Source organism: Oryctolagus cuniculus, chromosome 14 (genome assembly GCF_051225735.1).
Source record: "Oryctolagus cuniculus isolate XC-2025 breed Fujian yellow rabbit chromosome 14, ASM5122573v1, whole genome shotgun sequence".
NCBI classification, from domain to species: Eukaryota; Metazoa; Chordata; class Mammalia; order Lagomorpha; family Leporidae; genus Oryctolagus; species Oryctolagus cuniculus.
The window spans coordinates 74,666,171-74,691,046 of record NC_142880.1 but is presented as its reverse complement, the minus strand read 5'-3'; the positions used below and the strand labels follow the sequence as shown (position 1 = coordinate 74,691,046).

Genomic DNA, 24,876 nt, shown 5'->3' with positions numbered 1-24,876 from the left:
GATGATTCATAATGTTTCTGTATTCTTAGAATTGTATCTATGATCAGGGAAAACATTTGATATCTTTTTTGGGGACTGGCTTGTTTCACTAAGCATAATCGTTTCTAGTTTCATCCATCTTGTTGCAAAAGACAGGATTTCATTTAATTCAATAGCTGAGTAGTACTCCATGGTCTATATATACCATAATTTCTTTATCCAGTCAACATATATGAAATACATGAAACTTGTATAGCTTAAGTAAAATTTTAAAAAGTTAGAAATATTTTCCAATGGAATAAAAAGCTAAATGTTGAATTACATATTAATGTAAATGATTTTGAAAAAAAAAAAAACAAATATAAACCTTAGGATAATTTTCCCAATACAAGGCCCATGTTCTTTGAGATTGTGATAAGAATCATTGAATCTTCAAATTGTTTTGTTCAGTAGTATTGCAATCTGAGAACATTTTTAGCAATCTGTTGCATGAGTGTGCATTTAAATCCTGTCTGTTGCATTTATTTTGATTTATTTTGATTTTCTTTAATTACATTCACTAATGTTTTATAACTTTTATTGTGTATATCTTTCCCAATCTAAATTTATTTCTAAGTATATTATGACTGTTGGCATTATTTATACTAGAATTTTAAAATTTCATTTCATGGTTATTAATTTCTTGTGTGAAATGGATTATTGTGTGTTAATACTGTTTTTAACTCTACTGAACATGTTTACCACATCTAATGCAAAAAAAAAAAAGTGTGGGCTATACTGAATCTGTTCTCTTATATTAATAACCACATTAACATATGAATTGATGGAAATTGTGTTGTAGTATTATCATCCAGTTGCTGTGACCCTGAGAAACTAATGTATTAATAAATTCCTTAAAAATATTCATAGCTTGAATTATGGCTTTGAGTCCCCAGACAGCCAATCCAGGAGGCTGAGTGGGAAAAGAGTATAAGGGTAGAATGAGTTCATTTAGGGACGAGTTTGAAATACCTGGGGGACTTGTAGAAGGGAATGTATGATAGCCATTAAGAGGCAAGAGTACCTGTGTTCAGGAGAACCTTAGATGAGAGCATTTGAACAGATTGTTTGCAGGATTTTAACGGCAGCTGAAGCAATATGAGTTAGGGCATTCTCAAGGATGTGTTACAGAGAAGGTAGAAGCTAATGAACAGAATTCTGGGCAGTATCAGGAAATCACTTATAACTGAAAGTCTGTGCACTGTGTGGTAAGAGATCGTGTCTTGTTTGTTTTCCTGAACCTGTAGTATAACACATGATACTCAGTAAATCTTCATAGCAATTTTTTTTAAAAAAATTGACTTCGATAGAAGCATTTTGAGAATGCAGTAAATACTATTGAGTAGTAATGGGTTGCCTGTAAGACCAATGGAAAATTAAGTTTTTCCTCCCTTAGCTCATTGGTCCACATTTTTTTAACCATCGATTCATTTTAAACTTTGAATTAATTAGCTAATTTAGCAGAAACTTAGGAACTTAACACGTTTCCTCAATAAGTTAAACAAAGAATTACCAAATGACCCACTGATTCTGTTCATGGGTAATATACTCAAAAGAATTTGAAAACAAGTGTCCAAACAAAAACGTGAACACCAGTATATACAGCAGCTTTATTCGCAGTAACCCAAAGGTGTAATAACCACATGTCTGTCGGCAGATTAAGGGTCAATAGATTGTGGTACATCCTTACAATGAACTTCTGTTCACCCATAAAAGAATCTCTGTGTTTTCACTTTGTGTGGGCAGATGTCAGTTCCAGAAGGGTTGTTAGTCTGAGGGCCTCAATGTGTAGCCAGCTGTTGGTATTTTCTAATACCTTCTCAATTCCCTGTCGTCTGTGCCTCTCCAACGTGGAAGTTTGCTTCATAAAAGCTCACAACAGGGGATGGAGTTATGGGGCAGTAGATGAGCCCACTGCTTGCAAAGCTGGCATCCCATATCTACAGCAATTGGAGTCCCAGCTGCTCCACTTCCAATCCAGCTCCCTGCTAATGTGCCTGGGAAAGCAGAGGAAGATGGCCCAAGTTCTTGGGCCCCCTGACACCCATGTGGGAGACCTGGAAGAAGCTCCTGGCTTCAGCTTGGCCCAGCCCTGGTTACTGCAGCCATTTGGGGAATGTACTAGAGGATGGCAGATCTCTCTCTCCCTCTGTCTCTCCTTTTCTCTTTGTAACTCTACCCTTCAAATAAACAAATTTTTAAAAACAGCTTACAAGGGACCAGCACTCTGGCGTAGCCGGTATTTTGCAGTGTTGGCATCCTATATGGTTGCCGGTTCCAGTTCCAGCTGCTCCACTTTTGATCCAGCTCTCTGCTGTGGCCTGGGAAAGCAGTAGATGGCCCAAGTCCTTGGGCCCCTGCGCTCTCATGGGGAGACCCGGAGGAAGCTCCTGGCTACTGGCTTTGGATTGGTGCAACTCTAGCCTTTGCATCCAGCTGGGGAGTGAACCAGAGGATGGAAGACCTCTCTTTCTCTGCCTCTCCTTTTCTCTCCGTGTAACTCTGACTTTTAAATAAATAACTAAATCTTTAAAAAACAAAACAAAACAAAACAAAAAACCAACTTACAAGAAATCCAGGGGGCAGTGGAGAGAATCTGAGAGCAGGAGGAAGTTACTGTTTCCTGTAACCTAATCAAAGAAATCCCATCCCATTGCTGTTTTCTGTTGGCTGGAAGCAAGGCACTAGCTCAGCCCACATTCAAGGGGAAGAGAATGCACAGAAGTGTCAACACCAAGAGGTGGGATCATTGAGGTCTCCTCAGAGGTCGGCTAGCACACAATTTCCTTAACATAGCTTTCTCTAGGTAGCCTTTTTGTGAGGATTTGTTAATTTATGTTGGGATGAACATATGCTCTTCCTTGTGGTAACCAAAGTTATTGAGTACCTATAACTCCATATGGCAGATGTAAAAAAAAAAAATAGTGATGTCTCTGACATTATGAGAATGGAAAATATGGGTGAATGTCTTTGACGCTTCCTTCTTTTCTGTAGCAAGGCTGTTTTTAGATTGATTATTGACAAGGATGCTTGACCATAGGCTGATCTGTGCTGAAACTGTGTGTGCGTGTGTAAGGAAATGTTCGGACTCTTGAGTGTTTACAGCAAGACTGTTGTTTTTCTAAATAAGGAAGAAAATTGAGAGGTCAGGTGATTCTGTGTGTATGTGTATGTGTTTAGCCATTTGTATGTAAAGAAACTATTCATAATAGAAAGTATGTAGTAAAAGTATTTAAAACATTTTTTTTTTAATTTATTTGAAAAGCAGTGTTATACATACAAAGAAGGAGAGAGAGAGATCTTCCATCTGCTGGTTCACTCCCCAAATGGCCACAGTGGTCAGGGCTAGGCCAGGCTGAAGCCAGGGACCCAGCGAACTGGGCCATCGTCTGCTGCTTTCCCAGGCACATCAGCAGGGAGCTGGATCAGAAGTGGAGCAGCCAAGACTTGAACTGGCACCCATATGGGGATGCCAGCATTGAAGGCAGTGGCTTTACCTGCTATACCACAACACCAGCCTCTAAAATGATTTTTAAATAGATCTTGATCCTATGTCAGAATGGCAAACCGACTTTTATACAAATCTGTCTGTAGCTGTTTTCACGTATATATCCTAAGAAGGGCATGAAAGGAGTCTCTTTATTAGCTGTGGAAATAAATCCTAATCTCATATCAGAATTTTAGGAAAATTCAGCATTACAGAATCCTACTGGATACCTAATGAATGTTTCCTCTCATGAGTTTGTTCTCTGCCCTCAGGCAAATATATTCTTTAACTTTCCCAATCTAAATACAACTGAGACATTAGATTTAGTATCACTTAAATGGCACTCTCTTTTCTTCTGAGTGTGTTCTTCATGGGAAACTGTATTTGGAAGTGAAGTGCTTGACCTCGGGCAGTGTTTCAAACTCATTTGTCTTCTCCTTGGCTGGTACTGACTCCTAATCTTTTTATTCTGTGACACGCTGTTTTCTGCAACACTCTGTTCCCAAGTGCTGCATGACACATACATACTTATATCTTAAAGTTAATTAAAATTAATTTTATTGTGAGAGTTCCACTTGCCTCTAGAGATAATAGGATACATCCCATAGCATCAAAGACAGAAGGTTGGCAATTACTGATTTTGTGATATGATTAAGTGTGAAGAAATCTGGTTAATGATATATGTGATGTAGTGGGCTAATCTTCTTTTAATATATATAGTAATTGTATAAAAAAGGAAGTCTGATCACCTTGCGATATGATTTTAATAGTTCATTCATCCAGCTTCGACTACGGAAACTATTCATTTGGAATTGTCCCAAAGGAAGTTATCCTGGCCCCAGCTTTCTCTACATAATGGCAGTTTCCAAGCCCAATGGGGAGGTTTACTTCTGAGAACAGACGAAAATGGACTGCTTTAGAAGAAGCTCCAAAGACAGTTTTTCAGACAGAAAGCATAAAAGGAAGAGAGGGATTGGCAAGGAAGAGTTCGTTTAGACTTTGAAAATGAGATTGCTTATACTCAAATCCATGGACAAACAGCCCATCTCTTCACACTTTCATCCATCCCATTAATTAATGCAATATATGCTTCAAAATTTAAAAGTTGAAATTCAGGGAGAGAGAAAATGAGTTCTCCTTTGCTGGTTTACTCTTCAGATGCCCACAATGGCTGGAACTAAGTCAGGACTGAAGCTAGGAGCTGGGGACCCAGGCAGTCCACGTCTCCCATGTGGGTGGCAGGAACCCAACTTGAGCTATTAGTACTGTCTCTCAGGATTTGCATTAGCGGGAATCAGGAGTCAGGAGCCAGAACTGGAAATTGAACTCAGGCGCTTTGATTTGGGATGCAGACCTGCTAACGGCTAGTCTAAACACCTGCTCCCAATCAACAATGTTGATTACCTGCTCTATGCCAGATTCTGCGTAGATACCGGGAGGCACAGTGGTAACATGACAACCAAGGGGGCTCTTGACATTTTACCTGAGTGGATTAGTGCTGCTGTGGAGGCAGGTACCTGATGAAATGGGTATGTCTGAACCAAAGCTATGAAAAAAGTTGTGAGAAAGCAAGTTAGAAACAGTTACAAGAATACCTGACACAGAGACCGTTATGTGCTTCGATTCATTTGTGCTTGCTTCTCTCCTGTTTTGCACTTCTATTTTATTTACAAGCAGTCCTTGTTGGAAAACAAACAAAAAGAAGGAATTGTCTACACAGAACAATCTCTGCCTTAACCCAGATTGCCTGTGCTGTAACTAATGCAGCCCTGTGAGCCACTAGAAAAACGGCACGGATATTTGGTCATTGATGCATTCATTACAAAAGGGAGGGAAATATTGTAAAGCACAATAATAGTAGCGCGTGCGTGTGTGTGTGTGTGTATTTCTAGGTACCTGTCAGTCTTGTAGACAACACCAGCTCTCAAAGCCATGTACAGAAGTGTGCATGCACAGTACCAATTTGTGTTCATTTGTTTCACCTGAATGTTAACTTGGTTAATCTCATTTGTGTTTTAAAATTTAGTTGGGGACAATTGTGTGTTTAGAAGGAATGTGCATTTTTATCTGTGGGGGCTGAGGGGAGTTCTTTTTTTTGGTTTTTGGGGGAGAGAAGAAATTGGGCAATAGAAAGTAATAGAGGCTGAGGGAGATATAAGATGTAGAAAGAAGTTACTGGGAGAGAAGAAAGGGTCTATCCCAAATAAAAGCTTGCCTTGTGTTTATAACATTGGCTATCTCTGGAACTGTGAAAGAAATTTATCCTTTGCTTGTTCCGTTCAGCTACTGGTAAACTTTCACTTCCAGACCTTAGAACTCAAGTTAGTTCTTATGTTAGCCAAATAATAGTAGGGTCAGTAACAACCAAATAACATTTAATATTCTAAGCACTCGGCCAAATAAATTATATTATTTGATCCTCACAATCCTTGGAAGTACCTTAGTATTATTATTTTCTCCCATTTATTGAAAGAGAAACTGGCTTGGAATAATCAAGCTGATGTATCCAGGATCGCTGAGATGACCGGGGCAGAGCAAGCCTTTGAACTCAGTGAACCTTAACTTCAGAAGCCATGCTGTACTCTACCAGGTGGGCATTGTGATGCAGCAGGTTAAGCCACTGCTTGGAATGCACACGTTCTTTATCTGAGTGCCCCTTAATCCAGTTTAAGCCCCAGCTGCTCCACTTCTGATCCAGGTTCCCACTAATGTGCATCCTAGGAGACAGGAAATGATGGCTCAAGTGCTTAGGTCCTGCCACCATGTAGGAGACACGGACGGAGTTCTGGGCTCCTGGCTTCAGCCTGCCCCAAACAACTCTGGTTTATTGCAGGCATTTGGGAAGTGAAACAGCAGTTGGAAGATCTTACCCCCCACCTCCCCACAACACTGTCTTTTCTATTTCTACCTTTCAAGTAGATGAAAATAAGTAATTTTTAAAATTCACTCTACCATTGAGTTGGGAGGGCATTTGGCACAAACCCAATGTGCCTGGGTTTGAGTATTGGCTCCTCTTCCAATTCCAGCTTCCCGCTAATGCACACCCCAGGAGACAGCAGGAGATGGCTCAAGTACTTGGGCCCCTGCTACTCAAGTGGGAGACCCAGAGTTCTTGGCTACTGCCTTTGGCCTGGCCCAACCCTTGCTGCTGTGGGCATTTGGCACGTGAACCACCCTTTCTAAAGCCCTCACCCTTCCCCTCCCCCCTTTCTACCCTTTCAAATAAAATGAAAAATTGTTTAAAGTTACTGTATCATATTCTCTTTCAAGGATAAACCCAATTCCAAAGCATTGCCTTGTTTTCAAGGAAAACTTGTACCTGATTCTTTTTTTTTTTTTTTTTTTTTTATTTTTTTTTATTTTTTTTGACAGGCAGAGTGGACAGTGAGAGAGAGAGAGACAGAGAGAAAGGTCTTCCTTTGCCGTTGGTTCACCCTCCAATGGCCGCCGCGGAGGCGCGCTACAGCCGGCGCACCGCGCTGATCCGATGGCAGGAGCCAGGAGCCAGGTGCTTTTCCTGGTCTCCCATGGGGTGCAGGGCCCAAGCACCTGGGCCATCCTCCACTGCACTTCCCTGGCCACAGCAGAGAGCTGGCCTGGAAGAGGGGCAACCGGGACAGAATCTGGCGCCCCGACTGGGACTAGAACCCGGGTGCCGGCGCCGCTAGGCGGAGGATTAGCCTAGTGAGCCGCGGCGCCGGCCTGTACCTGATTCTGAAAAAAAAATTAAAAGCATCAAAAAGTCTTGGAATAAAACTGATGCCTAAACTGAGAGTAGCTATATTTATTTGTGTACATGAACTTGTCTAATTACATAATTCAAATTATAGTATATAGACTCATATACATTATTAAATTAAACAGTCTCACTTCCCTAAAATCTAGACTATTGTTTTACCATTCACTATTTTCTACTTGGACCTAAACATGATCCTGGCTGTTCTTCTGTTATCAGTAGGGTGACAGCAACTGGAACAAAGGGCATGGTTCAGGTGGGAAAACTGAACTCTGCCTTTAGGAGCTTTGATAAGTATTTTCCATCATGATTGTCATGAAGAGTGTTAAAAGATAAAAGAGAAAATAGGAGTAGAATCCAATATTGTACAGCAAGAAGATTTCTCTGAAGGTTTTATTACATGAGTAGGTTATATGGTAATAGCTTGTTTTGAGGTCAGAGTAATCACAGAAGGAAAACTGCTGTTAAAGTGAGAGACAAATATTCTTGAGCATCATAGCTTATAAATTTGGACTGTTCTTTCTAGAATAAGACATTAGATGTTTTAAATGGTTTTTTTGGGCTGTGAATTTGTCTTAATCTAGACAAACCTCATGTATCTCTATCACTTTTGTCACAGAGTTTGGAAGTTAGTTTTTGATTACACACACACAGACATGCACACACCTGGTGAAGAAGGAATGGCAAGCTGTGCTGGAATGCAATAGTATTTCCACCCTATTAAGGATCTTATTTCACCTGTGTATGTGAAAAATCTCTTCCATACCAACCAGAAAGTTTCTGTTTTTGACTCTTGCAGTTATTTTGGTCAATGGCAATTTCAATAAAATTATTCCCATATTAGCTTTTCTAGTTTGGCCACCAGAATTCCTAGAACAAAAGTGCTTTGCTTTGTGTATCTTGTCCATAGCTCGGGTATTTGCTACTTAGTAAATAAGCCAAAGTATGGAAGTTGTGTCTGGTGGAGTCATTGGAGTTTGGATCTACTAGGAGTTGGCCACAGAAGGGAACTTTTCTCCAGAATTGTTCCCATAGTTTTTTCTTCCTATACTTTCAGTTTTTCATGACTACTGATTCTGTTGGGCATTGGACAGTGCGAAGACTCGCAAACTGGGTGGAATGAAACCGGATCACAAATTCAGAGCCTAGAATAATGAATGCTCTCCTCCGTGTTTTTAATTTTGCACTTGGTGTATGCTATCTTGTGGCTAAACATTTTCTTTTTTAAAGATTTACTTATTTATTTGAAAGTCAGAGTTACACAGAGAGGAGAGGCAGAGAGAGAGAGAGAGAGAGAGGTCTTCCATCCGATGGTTCACTCCCCAGATGGCCACAATGGCCGGAGCTGTGACGATCCAGAGCCAGGAGCTTCTTCCAGGTCTCCCACGTGGGTGCAGGGGCCCAAGGACTTGGGCCATCTTCTACTGCTTTCCCGGGCCGTAGCAGAGAGCTGGGCAGGAAGTGGAGCAGCCAGGTCTCGAACCCGCACCCATATGGGATGCCAGTGCTTCAGGCCAGGGCATTAACCCACTGTGCCACAGCGCCAGCCCCAATGGCTAAACATTTTTAAATACTAAAACAGGACTCTCAGAAAAGCCAGGCAGTGAGCAGCAGAGTGAACTTTTATTGTGCATGTGTTTAAGAAACTATTTTGTCACATTTTTATTTAGTGATGTATTTGAGAGGTAAGGAGAAGCAGAGATGGAAAGACAAGGGAATTCCCATCCACTGTTTCACTCCCCAGATACCCACAGCAGCTGAGGCTGGAGCTGGAAGCCCAGAACTCAGTCCATGTCTCCCTACTTGAGTGGTAGCAACCTGATGACTTGAACTATTACCACCACTTGCATCGGCAGGAAGCTGGAGTCAGGAGCTGGAGTTAGATGTCTATCCCAAGTACTCCTACGCTGCATACTAAACAGCCGACTCCAAGAAATTCATAGTAGTACATGTTGAATGAGAGATGTCTTGCAGAACTGGGTTGTTTCTTTGTAGAAATATAAAACTTAAGTGCTAATAGCTGTACACAAAGAAAGTGACAACAACAACTAAAAAGATATGGTATTTGTATGCCATAAAATGATTTCCTTTTTAAATTATATATTCTGCATTTAAAAAAAGAAATCAATAGTTTGTAAAAGATTAACTCATTGAACATATTAAGTTCTCATTATGTGTCAAAATTGGTACCAATGCATTCAGAGCTTGGAGATGAAGTAGACACATAAATGCACATTAACTCCCATACGGTTTCAGTTTCATCAGGAAGATGAAATACATATTTAGATGCCTGTGCTACAGGGAAGAAAGTGTTATGAGCAGAACCAAGAGAAATAGACCAAAAGTTTCAGGGAAATTATTTCCAGCTGAAAGAGCGGGGAGGGCCTGGTAGAATAAGTGACATTTGATCTGGCTCTTGAAGAACGAAGAATGGTTTGAATGTGTAAGAGCTTTGGGGAGAACTGACATGGTAGGAACTCAGGCAGCAAAAATGACAAAACCAAATGCATAAGGGTGAAAGACTTGGGTCTGGTCCAAGGGAGAGAGAAGGGGTGTTTCTGGAGTGTGTATTGAAAGGAGTGTATAGAGAAAGGCAATGAGATATTTGTAATTTAATTGTCTCCATGAAAGACCAGTTAGAAGGCCATTCTGGTGAGCCAAATAGAAGGTGATGAGGATGTGAACCAGAGTGAGAATATAGCGGGGTGAGCTAGAGGTGGCCAGATGTCAGAAAGTAGGCATAGTCCTTAAGTAGGATTGTTAGACTTGACACTGAAGGCAATGCTGTAGAACAGTGCTTTGAGAATCACAAGCATCTAGAATACATATTGATGGAGGACAAGGTGAAAGAGGGCAATTAGGATAATCAGCTTGTTTTGTGAAAGGTAGGCTGTGCCTTATATCCTGCAAGTGTGCAGTTTAATTTGGGTTCCTGGGCTATACTCATTGTAATCATCTTTGTAGGCAAGAAAATGTGTGTCTAGTTGGTTGGAATTAGAATGTAATGAGATCCAGGAGATGAGTGTGGTTCCTGTATGGTCCTCTTTGTTTTGAGATTGTAGTCCCAATTCTAGCTCTCTATCTTTCGATGTGAACTATCAGGGTGAGAATAACGGCAGCTCAAGGTATTTTATTCCAGCTGGAAGGTAACCCAGGCTTATGCCTAAATTTTGGTAGATCTTGATTGTTTCCTTTGCATGTTACAGACAATGAGTATCTGCAGTTCTAAACCCTCTCCAGGGTCTCAGAACCCTTCAGTTTTTTTGTTGTTGTTGTTTTTTGTTTGTGTGTGTGTGTGTGTGTGTGTGTGTGTTTTGACAGGCAGAGCGGATAGTGAGAGAGAGAGAAAGGTCTTCCTTTACCATTAGTAAAGTTCACCCTCCGCACTGCGCTGATCCGAAGCCAGGAGCCAGGTGCTTCTCCTGCAGGGCTCAAGCACTTGGGCCATCCTCCTCCACTGTACTCCCGGGCCACAACAGAGAGCTGGACTGGAAGAGGGGCAACCAGGACAGAATCTAGCACCCCGACCGGGACTAGAACTAGGTTAGGTTACTGTTAACTTTCGTCTTTGATACTGCACCAAAATTCTTCAACAGATGCTAGTTGTAGACATCAGTTACCATGCAGAATCTAAAAGTAACATTAATAACATTTTATGCTCAGTTAGTTAACTTCCATTTGGTTTTGCAACAACATCCATGCACTGGTCATTTGGAAAATCTTGGTTCATTGAGTTATGCAGATCTTCAACATGTTGACAAATTGCCTTACCAATATTTGTTAATGTCACTGCTGGTGTCATCATTGATCAACTGTCAGGTTCACACGATGAAGACGGTTGTTCCAAAGTTCTAGGTTTTCCTTGAAAAATATGTGTTGAAGAACTAATTTAATACAATTGGTAACTTTCACTACTAAGGGAATTTGTAGATGAAACTGGCTTTCTACCCTGTAGGTATGTGGTAGTCAAAAATACAGTGAAGGGACCAGTGTTTCGCTTAGGTCTTGGGACACCCTCATTCTTCATCAGATTACCTGGATTTGATTCTGACCCCTGCTCCTGACTCCAGCTTCCTGCTACTGCAGACTGGTGGCTGGTGTTTGGCCCAACAGTTAAGCAGTGTTGCAGTACCAGGGTCTGGCACCCTGCTCTGGCTCCTGTGTCCACTGGGATGACTCAAGTAGTTGGGTTCCTGACACCTACCAGGGAGACTTGGATTGGGTTCCCGGCTGCTGGCTTTGGCCTGAAACAGCTGAAGAGAAATCATTCTCTGTCTCTGCCTCTCATAAATAAATAAGAACTTTTTAAAAATTGTCGGCTGGCACCGCGGCTCAATAGGCTAATCCTCCGCCTGCGGCACCGGCACGCCGGGTTCTAGTCCCGGTTGGGGTGCCGGATTCTGTCCCAGTTGCCCCTCTTCCAGGCCAGCTCTCTGCTGTGGCCCAGGAGTGCAGTGGAGGATGGCCCAAGTGCTTGGGCCCTGCACCCCATGGGAGACCAGGAGAAGCACCTGGCTCCTGGCTTCGGATCAGCGCGGTGCGCTGGCCACAGCGCCAGCCACAGCGGCCATTGGAGGGTGAACCAACGGCAAAGGAAGACCTTTCTCTCTGTCTGTCTCTCTCACTGTCCACTCTGCCTGTCAAAAATAAAATAAAATAAAAATTGTGACTACTAGTTTGGTGCTAGTACTGCTGTTCATGCTGTTGCTATTGCAAAGAGTTTTACTCATCATTGATTTTACACCATTAGTGAACATACCAACTCAATCCTGGTATAATTATGAATGTAGTTTTGAATTCCTGAGCTTCCGGAAAAGTTCTGGAAGACCACACTTTGGGAAGTGCTGCATAATGTTATTGCCTGTCTTCTACCCTAAAATATATGGTTGTTACATAAACCAAGTCTTGGTCTTGGTTTATACTTCCACAGAATTATATTTTTTGTGATCTGCTACTGGGCCAGCAGTTGATCAAATGGTCTAAAAGCTATTCCTTGGGTAGGTGAAGGAAGTCCTGCTGGTGCTCAGCCCATCACCCCCATTTCCATGGGCATCAGACCATAAACCAGCAGCCTGTACCTTTCCCATTCTTTAAAGCATGTGGGCACACCTTGTAAATAGGCACACTCACCACGCTCCATTCTTTATTCCCTCGCGCGTGGCACCTCTCATTCTCTGGGAAGCAGTACCGTGTAGTGGAACAAATGGCCAGGGTCTTTGGATCCTACGTCTGCCACTTACTAGCCGGATGTGGGACAGAATACCTCTCCTCTGTCTCAGTCTCTTCATCCATACAATACTAAAGGGTTAGTGAGCTGCTATCTCTAAACCCCTTAGGAGGTTGGGTCTGATGTGGTAGGCAGTTGTCCTGGGGCAGGCGATGCCTACATAGTAATCACCCTTGAGTTCCCATGTGGATGTCCACGGCAGGTCTCGCTGGGAGTCTGAAGATGAGACTTTCAGTTCAGTGGTTTTTGCTGCTGAGAGGTGCTTCTCCTTCAGGCATGCAGACCCAGCTTTGGCTATCATCAAGAGCTCACCAGTTCCCATTTCTCTGGAAACTCTTTGATTACCTGAAGAAAAGTGGTTTTAGTTTTTTTATTTCATTTTGTTTTCTCTGGAAAACAAAATAGGACAATACTCCTCCTTTTAGAAAACTAGACTTTAAGTTGGCCGGCGCTGCGGCTCAATAGGCTAATTCTCCACCTGCGGCGCTGGCACACAGGGTTCTAGTCCTGGTCGGGGCGCCGGATTCTGTCCCGGTTGCCCCTCTTCCAGGCCAGCTCTCTGCTGTGGCCCGGGAGTGCAGTGGAGGATGGCCCAAGTGCTTGGGCCCTGCACCCCATGGGAGACCAGGAGAAGCACCTGGCTCCTGGCTTCAGATCAGTGCAGTGTGCTGGCCGCAGTGGCCATTGAGGGAGTGAACCAATGGAAAAAGGAAGACCTTTCTCTCTGTCTCTCTCTCTCACTGTCCACTCTGCCTGTCAAAAAAAAAAAAAAAAAAAAAAAAAAGAAAGAAAACTTGACTTTAAGTCTTCACATTTTTGTGCTTTGTTATCAACCATTTAGGAAGTGACGAATTTCCTATATTTTTTCTGTGTGTTTTGAAGGTAGAGGGAAGCCTGAATAGAAGTTTCAGTTTAAATATTTATGACTTAGTCCTTCCTGAATTCTTAACATTTCAATGTTTTGTAGTTCTATTTATTTATTTAGGTTTATTTATTTATTTGAAAGAGTTATAGAGGGAGAGAGAGATCCATCTTCCATCTGCTGGTTTACTCCATAGATGGTCGTAACGGCCAGGGCTGGTCTAATGTGAGGCCAGGAACAACTTCTGGGTCTCCCACAGAGGTAGCAGAGGCCCAAGCACTTGGGCCATCTTCCACCACTCTCCCAGGACATTATTGGCGTGGTGGATCAGAAGTTTAGCAGCCAGGACTTGAACTGGTACCCATCTGGAATGTTGGCTTTGCAAGCAGCAGCTTTACCTGTTACGTACAATGTCAACACCAGTATTTCATTTTTTTTTTTTTTTTTGGACAGGTAGAGTGGACAGTGAGAGAGACAGAGAGAAAGGTCTTCCTTTGCCGTTGGTTCACCCTCCAATGGCCGCCGCTGCAGCCGGCGCACCGCGCTGATCCGATGGCAGGAGCCAGGATCCAGGTGCTTTTCCTGGTCTCCCATGGGGTGCAGGGCCCAAGCACCTGGGCCATCCTCCACTGCACTCCCTGGCCATAGCAGAGAGCTGGCCTGGAAGAGGGGCAACCGGGACAGAATCCGGCGCCCCGACCGGGACTAGAACCCGGTGTGCCGGCGCCGCAAGGTGGAGGATTAGCCTATTGAGCCACGGCGCCGGCCCCAGTATTTCATTTTTTAAAGACAGATTAAAGTGAGGATGGGAGAGCAGAAGAATATGGACCAAGTGCTTGAGACCTTGTACCCATATACGAGACCCAGAAGAAGCTCCTGGCTTCAGATTGGCTTAGCTCTGGCCCTTGTGGCCATTTGGGGAGTAAACCAGTGGATGGAAGACCTTTCTCTCTGTCTCTCCCTCTCTCTGTAATTCTCAAATAAATAAATAAAACCGTTTTAAAAATAATTAAAAGAACCGTCAAACCAAAAGACTGAGGTTCTATGGTAGCAGAAGTGATCCAAAGAGTTTAAAGTTATTAATTTGTCTGGGTTCATGTCCCAGCTCTGCTTCCAGTTCCACTTTCCTGTTGATGCCCACCCTGGGAGGCAGCAAGCATTGGCTCAAGTGCTTGATTCCCTGCCACTTTTGTGGGAGACCAAGACTGTGTTGCCAGCTCCTGGCTCTCCTCATGTTGGGGGCGTTTGGAGAGTGAACCATTGGATAAAAGATCTGTTTCCTCTGTCTCTCTGTGTCTCTTTCAAATAAAATTAAAATAAATAACTGCATGAATAAATAAATAATTACATTTCTCCCTCCTCTCTTCAAACATTTTCTCCCCATGCTGGAAACTGTGCCTCTTCAAGTCATGCTGCTGAGGTAATCTGTGTTACAAGGCTACACCCTTCACCAATATTTGAAGGCCATTTACAATTCAAGTTCTCCCGAATTGGCTCCGTTTATGCATCTCTGATCTCATTAAGTGTTCCAGAGGGAAATTATTCTTACTCCCTTATAATTTCTTAAGACTGTGGTAAGAGGATGGAAACAGGAGATGATCTGACCTTGTCGTCCTGACTCTGCTGCCACAGGTGGCTGACAGCCGTCCAGGTTGGCCTGTTGCATAAGCCCGTGGCAGCTGCTCCCTGGGAAGCCATCTCTGGACGGGGTAACGACAACCCCTCCTGTGCCCGCAAGGTTCTGTGTGCCTCCATTCAGAGACAATGTTAGACCTCTGCAACTGCTCCCGTCTCAGTGGTTTCCAGCAGTGACTCGTCAACAATCTGTTACTGAAAATACTGTCCAGTACAGTAGCCACTAGCCATGTGTGGCATTTTAACTTTAAATGAAGTAGACAGTTCAGTTTCTTAATTGTACCAGCCACATTGCAGGTGCTCACTGGCTACCTGTGGCTAGTGGCTACCATATTGGAAAGCATAGATATAGAATATTTTCATCATGGCAGAAATTTCAGTTGGGCAGCCCTGGTATAGAGATGAGATTTTTCCATACGGGTAATTTTGAGTAGCTGTATTTCTTTATTGTTGATCCCTGAATATCCCTATTTTTTAATTCATTGGGTTCATCTTACAAAGAAGCACTCTTAAGAAACTTATTCATTGTCTTTTAACTTTACATGAAGGATCTCAGCATCTCTTTGATTGTCTATGATAAAATAGGCTTCAAAATTGACTTGAATAATCAGCCATTTACTCTGCTCACTGAGAAGTCCTTATAATGGTGGTGGTTGACTCTGCTGCTCAGTAGTGTCAGAAGGATCCAGGCTCTGTCTTCCTGTTCTGACATCCTCAGTGTGCAGGTATGTCTCCTTCAAGGTTGCTACTTAGCTACTGCTGTTCAAAGCATCACCAGTGAAATCCACAAACTTTAACAGGGAGGTGGAGAGAAACGTCTTTTCAAGAAGCTCTTTGCAAATTTAGGTGGTGGGAACCAAATCTTGCTGCTCCAAGAGAGGAGCTGAAAAAATGAACACCTGGCATTTTTAACCCTGTAATCATAGGCTGGCTCTACTATGTACAGTAGAAAGACTGAAGTTTTTTATCTGCTCACTGTTAGGTCTCCAGCACCCAGGATGATGCCAGGAGACTCAGAACGTATCTGTTGGATGTGTGGATTAATGAATAACGAATGTTGTTAACGTTCGTAGTGTGCTCCAGAAATGAACCTACACGAGGAGAACATGTCAGGCTTCCATCATCTCACTTTTCTAAAGTTTTTATTTATTTGAAATGGAGGGAGAGGGGAAGGGGGGGAGGGAAGGGAGGGAGAGAGGGAGCTTTTATCTGCCGGTACATTCTCCAAATGTCTACAACTGCCTGGGGTTGGCTAGGCTGAAGACACAGTGTGGGTCTTCCAGTGGGTGGCAGAGACCCAGCTACTTAAAGCCATCACTCACTGCCACTCTAGATATGCATTAGCAAGAAGGTGGAATTTGAAGCAGAGCCCATATGGGATATGGTAATCCCAGGCAGTGTCTTTGATTGCTGTGCCAATTGCACACCTCATTCCTCTACTCATTCTGTTTGCTGTCAGAAAGAGCTCTCAATTCCTGTGGGCTCCTTAAAAACTGTAGTAAGGTAATAAATATCCTTGGGTGATTAGGATGTTTGGCAGTACTCTTTGCCACACCTCTCTAGTGCTAAGACTACTCTTTTGTTTCTGTTTTTGTTTCTAACCTAAATGTACACATTGTAGACCAGTGTGAGTTTGACACTTAAGCATTTTATAAAACAATTGTAGTTTAAAATGAGACAGAGCACACAATTTGTGGTCATTAGAATTAGAATGACCTCAGAGTTCTGTTGGATGCCATGCCCTGTGTTTGTTACTCCTTTTGGATTTGATTTTGAGGTTAGGAATGTTGGGAGCTGGCCATCCGACAGGTGTCCTTAGCCTTCTGAATCCAGCTCCCTCCTCAAGGCATCTGGCAGTTGGGTCATGACACAGCCATTTCTCATTTTAGTCTGGTGACTAAACTGTGGCCCAGTAAACCATGCTGAACAACTCTACACCACTCTTCACTTCCTTGCTGGTTTCTTTGGTTCTAGCCTACTGCTGGAACCATTGTTCAAGAGATCAAAATGAACTTTAGAATTCCAAGTTCTGTTTGTAATGAAAGTCAGAAATACCAGTATTGCCCAGAAAACTGTGTGGCATGAGATCAAAGAAAAAAAAGTCTTTATGTTATTAATAATATATTATTTGTACATCATGTAAGAGACATTCTTTATAGTTTCAATGTTTCTATGGGTTTGTTTCACCCACCAATACTGTCATTGGATTTATTGCCATTTTGTTTCACTATTTTCAGGTGCCTTGTGTACTCCTAAATGTGGCAAATGAAAATGTAATTTTTCGCTGAAAGAGATGACCGCATGAGTTGGATTTCCAGTGTTTTCCATGGACAAGTTCCATTAAAGTATTCAACTAATATTCTCTTCATGACTGATTCCCTGGACACCAGCTAATGTGTGGCCATATTTGTTCCTGTGATAGATTTACAGGCCTCATTATAGTTACTGTTGCTTTCCAGGATTAGAGGGTTTGAGCAAGAGGAATAATAGTTTTCTAAATACCTCTTTAAGCCCTAGCTCATTGGCTTGTATGAAATAGGTATTTAATAACTATTCATTGAGTTAATTAGTTGGGAAATGTTCTTGGACATATTCCCATCCGGGCACTAATAGAAATATAGGTACTTAAGTGTCTTTCATACCAGCTGGTTCCATTTCTCTTTCCCTCCTAGTTTATGTGATAGTAGAATCCTTTCTCTAGCCTCATCGCCTCTGGTCATCAATCTCAGTATTTCAATCACATTAGACCTGAATGATTTTTAGGAGTGTAAACCTGGGCAGATTATATAAACTTTTGGTATCTTGGTTTCCTTATAAAGTGACAACAGTACCTACCTTATCAGATTGTCTTAGGTATGTGAGATAATACATCTAAAACATTTACAGTAACTACCACTCATGTCAGAACAGCACTATTTCAGTTGCAGCCATTGGTTAGCTATGGATACAAAATCAGTGAAAGCATTCTGTAAGCATTAGGTGACTCTATGGGATTTACAATAAAGCATATATTGCATATATGCATACTAGATGAAAATTGTGTGCTACATATGTGTGTTAGTAATGCAACAACATACATACAGATACATATGCACACAATATTTTTGTTGCTTTAAATATTTACCACTGGGTAACTGTGCTTCCACTTTTGTCCCTCAAGCTTATAGATGAGCCTCTAGCATATGGATAGTGTCTGGATGTAGCTTGTAGCAGATGCTGTTGGTATCCTACCCAGATCTCCTTTACTGGGCCAGTGCATCCATCTCCCAGCTGCTTCAAGTATTGGCTGCTAATGACTCACACCTGTACCCTTCTCCAGAGGCCTGCTCTTGGCTGACAGTAATTGCCTCAACCAAATATGTTTGAGAGATTATGAGATCAGGCCCCAACCCCCTCCTTTTCCCCAGGGGTGGCTCATGGCCAATGACTATACAGGGGTGTAGCAGCCCAGCCCCCTTGCCTCTGGACTGGACAACTTCTGTGGTTTAACCCACATTCTAGAGTTCCTCCTGGGAGCAAGCTGAGGCTAGATTGCTGAAACCATATCTTTGCTTAGTTTTTTCCACTATTCTAGTTTGTTTCTTTCCTCCCGACCCCTGGCTTTCCCTCACAGCACTCTGTTGATCATCAGGTGCCCAAGAAATGCTATCTGAGTCAGGCTGTGCTCCTAGGGAACCTGACCTACATTGCTCCCAGCTCAATACCCCTGTTGTTTCCTTAGTCCCACCATCACTTATGCAATTTGTCCTCCATAGTAAATAATCTTCAGCTTAAATTTCCTCTCTATTTTTGTTTTTTGTTTCAGACCCTACCTTGATATATACCAACCCTCCTCATAGCTCATTGCCTTTGCATATTTAAGTTTACCAACCTTAGAAACTTTGCTGTTTCAATGTAGCATCACGGTGAATATCCTAAATTTTAGGACCTGAATTTAGTTTCAAACCCTGATTCAGTAACACCCCCTTCCTTGGATTCATATGAATTATATGAGCTATTGTTTTTTAAAATGCTTAGCACTGGGCCTGGACTAGAGGAGGTGCTCAAGAAATGTTAGCTCCTTTGTACTGCTAAGAAAGTTTGAAAAGATTTGCTCTGTGTTGGATGAGATGCCTGATGTCTTGCTCCCAGAGCACCTAGTGAGTGCCTCTGCAACAGTGATGATTATGCTGCATTACCACCTTTGAGTTTTCTATTTCTCCCAGAAAACACGAGCTTCTCAGTGCCACAGAGTAAGGTGTTGGCTCCCTGTGGGGGAGGAAAAGCCCAGATAGGTAGTGTTTGCAGATTTCCATGGTCACACTATTCCCGTCCTGGCTGATTTCAAGCCACCAATATGATATCACTGATCACAGAGTTGAGAAGAGATACACACAAGTGGCTATTGCTAGCTACTGAAAACCAACTACGGCCACCACTGTTTATATCCCTAACACTTAGCATAGTGTGTCAAACATAGGAGGTAGATGTTCAATAAATGACTAAAACATAGTTATTAACTGGTGAGGACTTGATCACATGTAGTTCATTGGTAAAATTCCTTCATATCTAGTTTTTATTATATACCATAAATACCCCTCCCCCACATACATAGCCCAAGATGATTGCTCATTTGATTCATGAACAAATACCATGAGTTAAATAAAAATAGTCATCATGATGTAATTGGAAATGTACATATTCCTCCTGGCAGGTCATCCACTACCTCAGATGCCAGTCCCGGTTTTGTGACAATCTAAGACATAGTTGAGAACCACTCACTTCACCTCTTTCAGCCTTGGTTTCCTCAGAGTGGGACTGGACAGTTTCTGGAATCCCTTTTTGCTTCAAAATATATTTCATGTCCTCATTCCTGGGATGTACTTGGGGTTATGCTATGCTAGATGTTGGAAATGCAAAGAGGAATAGGAGGTGTTCTGGCTGAGGAGAACCATAGTGCCTGTTCTAGAAACATCTTGTCTCATGGAGGCTGTGAGTGTGATTGCTCCCTATGAGTTACAAACCCAGGGGATTTAAACAAATGTAGCAAAGGCCAAGGTGTAGTTGTTCACAAATCTTAGCAACATAACCATAAAATTGTGCTAATAACTCTAGGTCAGATGAAACAAAGCTTTCCATATCAACTGGCAATTTGTCTTAGTCCATTTTCTGCCCAGAATATCACAAAGTAGGTAATTTATAAAGAATCTTTTTTTTTTTTTTTTTTTTTTTTTACAATTCTAGAGGCTGGAAAGTCCAAGATCAGGCAGTTACGTCTGTAGGGGTCTTCTTGCTGCCTCATAATGTGGTGGAAGGCATCACATGGCAAGAGAGTGGGAGAGTAGTGCAAGCCAGGGTGTGTCTTCTCATTTTAAAGCCATTAATCCCATCACGGGGTCCCCTCATTCAGGACCTCTTCTGACCCCCACCTCCAAGTGCCATTAAGATGAATTTGGGGATTAGGTTTCCAACACATGCATTTTGGGGAGATATATTGGAACCACAGCACCAGCTCTATTAGAAAATATCACCATGCTAATGTGAATGGGAAGAAGCTTTGTTAAACATCTAGGTCACGCTACTTTCTGAGTTAAGTTCATACTCAGTGTGTAGAGTGAAGTCCATTTAAAACTACTAAATGAAGTCCAAAAATATTCTTCTGAGTTTAAGTCTAAACTGAGTTTCATTCTGCTCTCTCTCACGTATTTTGATACGCAATGCATGAAGGACTCAAACTCTTACATTCTTATTCAAGGCCACGTCTACCTGTCAATTCTGATGCCTTCGTTTTCATCCACAATCATCTCTGCCTTTTCTGAATTCTTGATATCCATACCACAGAGTTCAGTGCTTAATTTAAAGGAAATAAAATATTTATTTATTTATTTAAAAGGAGAGAGAGAGAGAGAAAGGCAGAGACAGAGAAAGAAAACTGTCCATCTGCTAGTTCACTCCCCAGATGGCTGCAACAGCTGGGAGTTGGACTGTTCCAGAGGTGGGAGCCAGGAGCTTCTTCCAGGTCTTCCACATGGGTGCAGGGGCCCAAGCCCTTGAGCCGTCCTCTGCTGCTTTCCCAGGCCACAACAGGGAGCTTGATCAAAAGTGGAGCAGCCCGGATTCCACTGGCACCCACGTGGGATGCTGGTGTCACAGGCTGTGGCTTTACCAGCTGTTCCACCATGCCAACTTCCAGTGTTTAATTTTGAACCAATACATAAATTGCCAGTAGGGGGTGACTGTTGTGAATACATTTCATTTGCTTAAAGCTATTTTTAAAAAGGAAATTTGTTTTGTTTTTGACAGGGGCTGATAATATCCGGAAATACTGGAGCCGCTACTACCAAGGATCTCAAGGGGTAATATTCGTATTAGATAGCGCCTCTTCAGAGGATGACTTAGAAACTGCCAGAAATGAACTGCACTCAGCTCTCCAGCACCCGCAGTTATGCACTTTACCATTTTTAATATTGGCCAATCATCAAGACAAGCCAGCAGCTCGCTCAATACAAGAGGTATGTCTCATTAGCTACTGTTGTCACTTTTTGTCTACCTTGTTTGTTGGACTTTTGCTGCCACGTGGGAATGTGGAAAGATGCATACAATTAGGGATATTCTAGCATGTTGTTTTCAAGGACACAGAAAACCTTGACCAATCTAAGAAGACTTCTTTACATACTTAACCCTACTTGAAGAGAACAGATTATTTATTTCCTGTTCAGCAAAAGTTAGAGGATGTATCTGGGTATTTTTCTGATCTGTGTTGAAAGGCTAATGGCCTGGTTATTTAACATTTGTTTTCTAACTCGCTGACTTAGTTCATTTTCCTCTAACTTTTCAAGGACTGTGTCGTGTGTGTTACCATGCATCAGTTGCTCTCAAATGCAGGTTCTTGTGTCTCTCATATGCTCACTGTTGGCTAGAGCAGTGGCTCCTTTTCTGTAATCAACCAGACTGAAAATGGATGTCTTCTCTTGTAAGTTCCACGCCACCAAATACATTCTGGTTGGGACCTGCGCTTCATCCTCCTTTCGTTTCTTGGTTTGTATCCCTCCTAATAAAGCATAAGGCTGATTCTGGACAAATAATTAGCATAGCCTCAGCTGAACTGATTTATGGTTCTAAAGTAATGAAATTCTGGAACAGTTTTTAAAACTTAAATTATAATGAATTCTAACCTAAGTACAGGAAATCAAAGCTTTATACCTGTAACTTCAGAAAATTGTGTGCTTCCAGTTGATTTTGGAATAAGATGATTCATTGGAATGACATTGCTCTTTAGTCTGAAAAAGAGTCAAGGAGCCAAGGACATAGCATGGTCTGCCTTCATGTGTGTAACCCAAGGCAGATAGCTTTGTTCCTGTGCCTGGCTTCTCTCCTGTAAAATAGGAATCATGCAGTTTATTTTCATAATGTGGGAGGGATTAATTTGGATAATTTGCTTTGAAGTACTAAGAAGAGGAGCCTATATGTAGAGAGTCTTTATTTAGGTTTTACAAAAATAATAAAGAAGGCAAGGACTTATATTAAACCAACAGTCCATGTCTGTCTTTAGTTGCCTCCAGCATTAAAGATTTCACACCTTTTTCCTTATAGAGTTAGAAAAATACCTTATAAATAATATTAAGTAAAACAAAAAATAACAATAGAAACCAATCCAGAATGGCATTCAGATCTTAAGCATTGTAACTGTGGTGCCTTTCTGATCTGTTCTTGGGACCTTAGATAAATCTTTTAACTTTCAACATGAGATTTCTTGCTTATAAAATGAAAATAATAGTATGTGTTGATGGGTAGCTAGGAGTGTTAGATTATGATTATAAGATACTTTGCTGAAAGTACATTATTACTCTGATATCCATTGTGCAAAATACATATGTGTGTATCACAGACTACAAATAGGCAATAAGTATATAATACATGTTAATATAACATAATATTGGATAGAGAAATATGGCACAAGTACCATTATAACTTCAAATCAATTTATTCAAGTTATTTGTAATATCTGAAAAGAGTTTTTCTTTTCCTTTTTTGCTTTTAAATTTAAGAAATTGTTTATCTGTTTTCCTTAGATTTCAAATAATTGGGCAAATGTATTATTTAAGCCTGATGTGTGACTCTTGGTCGTGACTCACCATAGGCATTAAAGATTGTCACATCCAATACAGGAATCTTCCAGCAATTAAAGTCCTCTGTGTATGTCTTGTGTGTGTCAGCTGTCTCTACTAGGACAAGGGTAACTACCCTTCCCCCCTTTTGTGGTTCTTCTTTCACTGAGATGAGCAGCTGTAAATATAATCATAGACATGGTTTGGAAATGATGCTCAATTTGTATATTATGGAGCATATGTGACTCTGATTTTACCTTTTATTAGTATTGACTTTAAGTTGACTTTTCTCAAAAGTTTCGCGTGTAATGGCATTACACTTTGAGGACTATTTTGAAAGTATTTTTTCTATGATTGTATAAACACCTACTGTACAGGTACAATGTATATTATGTATATTATGGAATATAGGGTCAAATTTCAGTATGGCCTTGGAGTGTGTGGATGCATGATGAAATGGTCACGTTTACTTGGGCTTGGCTCGAAAAGAAAGGGAAGCTTCCCTTTTCCCATTTCTTGATGTCAAAGAGACTTCTCTTTAGAGTGGGTTAAAATGCCTTCTTGAAATACTCCCAGAAGTGTTTCAATAATTAAATCAGTACCTTGTTGTGAACATAAAGATGGAGTTGTAGAACTGAATATTAAGTGTTTTACAAACAATAACCTCAGAACGGTTGGGCCAAGCATTGGTAGAAGAGTGAGTAGAAGATTGAAAGTGAGCAAAGTCACCTGTTGCTTGAAATGCAGTTAGAAGTAATCATCTTTTTTTATTCTTTCTTGCATATCTTGGGTCCTTATTGCTTATTAACAGTTTATTCACTTGTACCTGCTAAATTGTGTACACTTTGTAGAATTTCCAAAGATATTGTTCTGTTCTACAAAGTACTTTTGAATTTTAGGCATCATTCTATCCTTTCAGGATCCAGGAAGTTGCATTCAGGTTACCAAAAAGCACTGAATGACTTTAAGAAAAGACAGTGAATGATAAAGATTTATTGATGCATCCCCTTCTCTTGTTGAAATTATTAGATTTTATGCTTCATACATTATACAAAAAATTTGCAATTATTTATTCTGTCACTGGAGTAAAAGTTGAAGAATTTACTTGTTTAATGAAGATCTCAGGATATTGTTGACTTCAGAAATAGAGGGAAGCCAATGACATCCAAAGGAGAAAGCTAAATTATCATTGACATTCCAACATAGGATAAAAATTATCCAGGAGTTCTATTTTTAGTCTTCCTGTTATGAGCATCACCATGTTTGTGTGGAGCACTGCATTAAGAAACAAAGACAATAGTTAAAATCACTGTGTATCCCGCAGACAGGGCAATGTGCCTGGTTGTTTTGCTACTAGCTTTTCAGAAGCAAGCAATCTTGTACATTGCATATTTCCTCCTTTCTGTAATATACTTTGTAATGACCTGTATTTAAGTTACCAGAATGTTGGGATTTTCTATCTTGAGAATTGACAGTGGAAACGTGTATTTTTTAACACATAAGCTGTTTGTTACAAAAAAAAAAGGGGGGGGGAGCCAAAAAGTAAAACACTGGGAAAAAGAACACCCTTTCTATACTGTCTGAAAGCCAAGCAATTCTTGCAACAGATGTTTGTTGTATTCACTTTGGGGAGGTGTAGTTACCACAGTTTTCCAAAAGTCACTCCTATCAACTATTTTTCTCTATAGAAAGCATACTAGAAAAATCTGTAATTATGTCTAGTGTCTCACTTGATAAGTTAGAGGAAATTCTGGTCTAACTTACTTGAAAAAGCTATGAAATAAAAAATCTTAAGGGTAAACAGGTTTTTTTTTTTTTTAATTT

The 24,876-nt window shown here is 41.3% G+C and overlaps 1 protein-coding gene across 11 annotated transcripts in view; it reads left to right on the top strand.

Moving 5' to 3' along the window:
* The window catches only part of ARL15 (ARF like GTPase 15), a 486,108-nt gene that overhangs the window by 228,293 nt on the left and 232,939 nt on the right, over positions 1–24,876 (top strand). For 10 of the 11 annotated variants that reach the window (XM_089312779.1, XM_051853777.3, XM_008262202.5 and 7 more), the window contains one exon: positions 21,248–21,456. In XM_089312779.1, the coding sequence (XP_089168905.1) occupies positions 21,248–21,456 (209 nt within the window). Of the gene's footprint in view, positions 1–6,531; positions 6,716–21,247; positions 21,457–24,876 lie in introns of those variants that run through there. The other variant, XM_089312780.1, reaches the window with a different exon arrangement.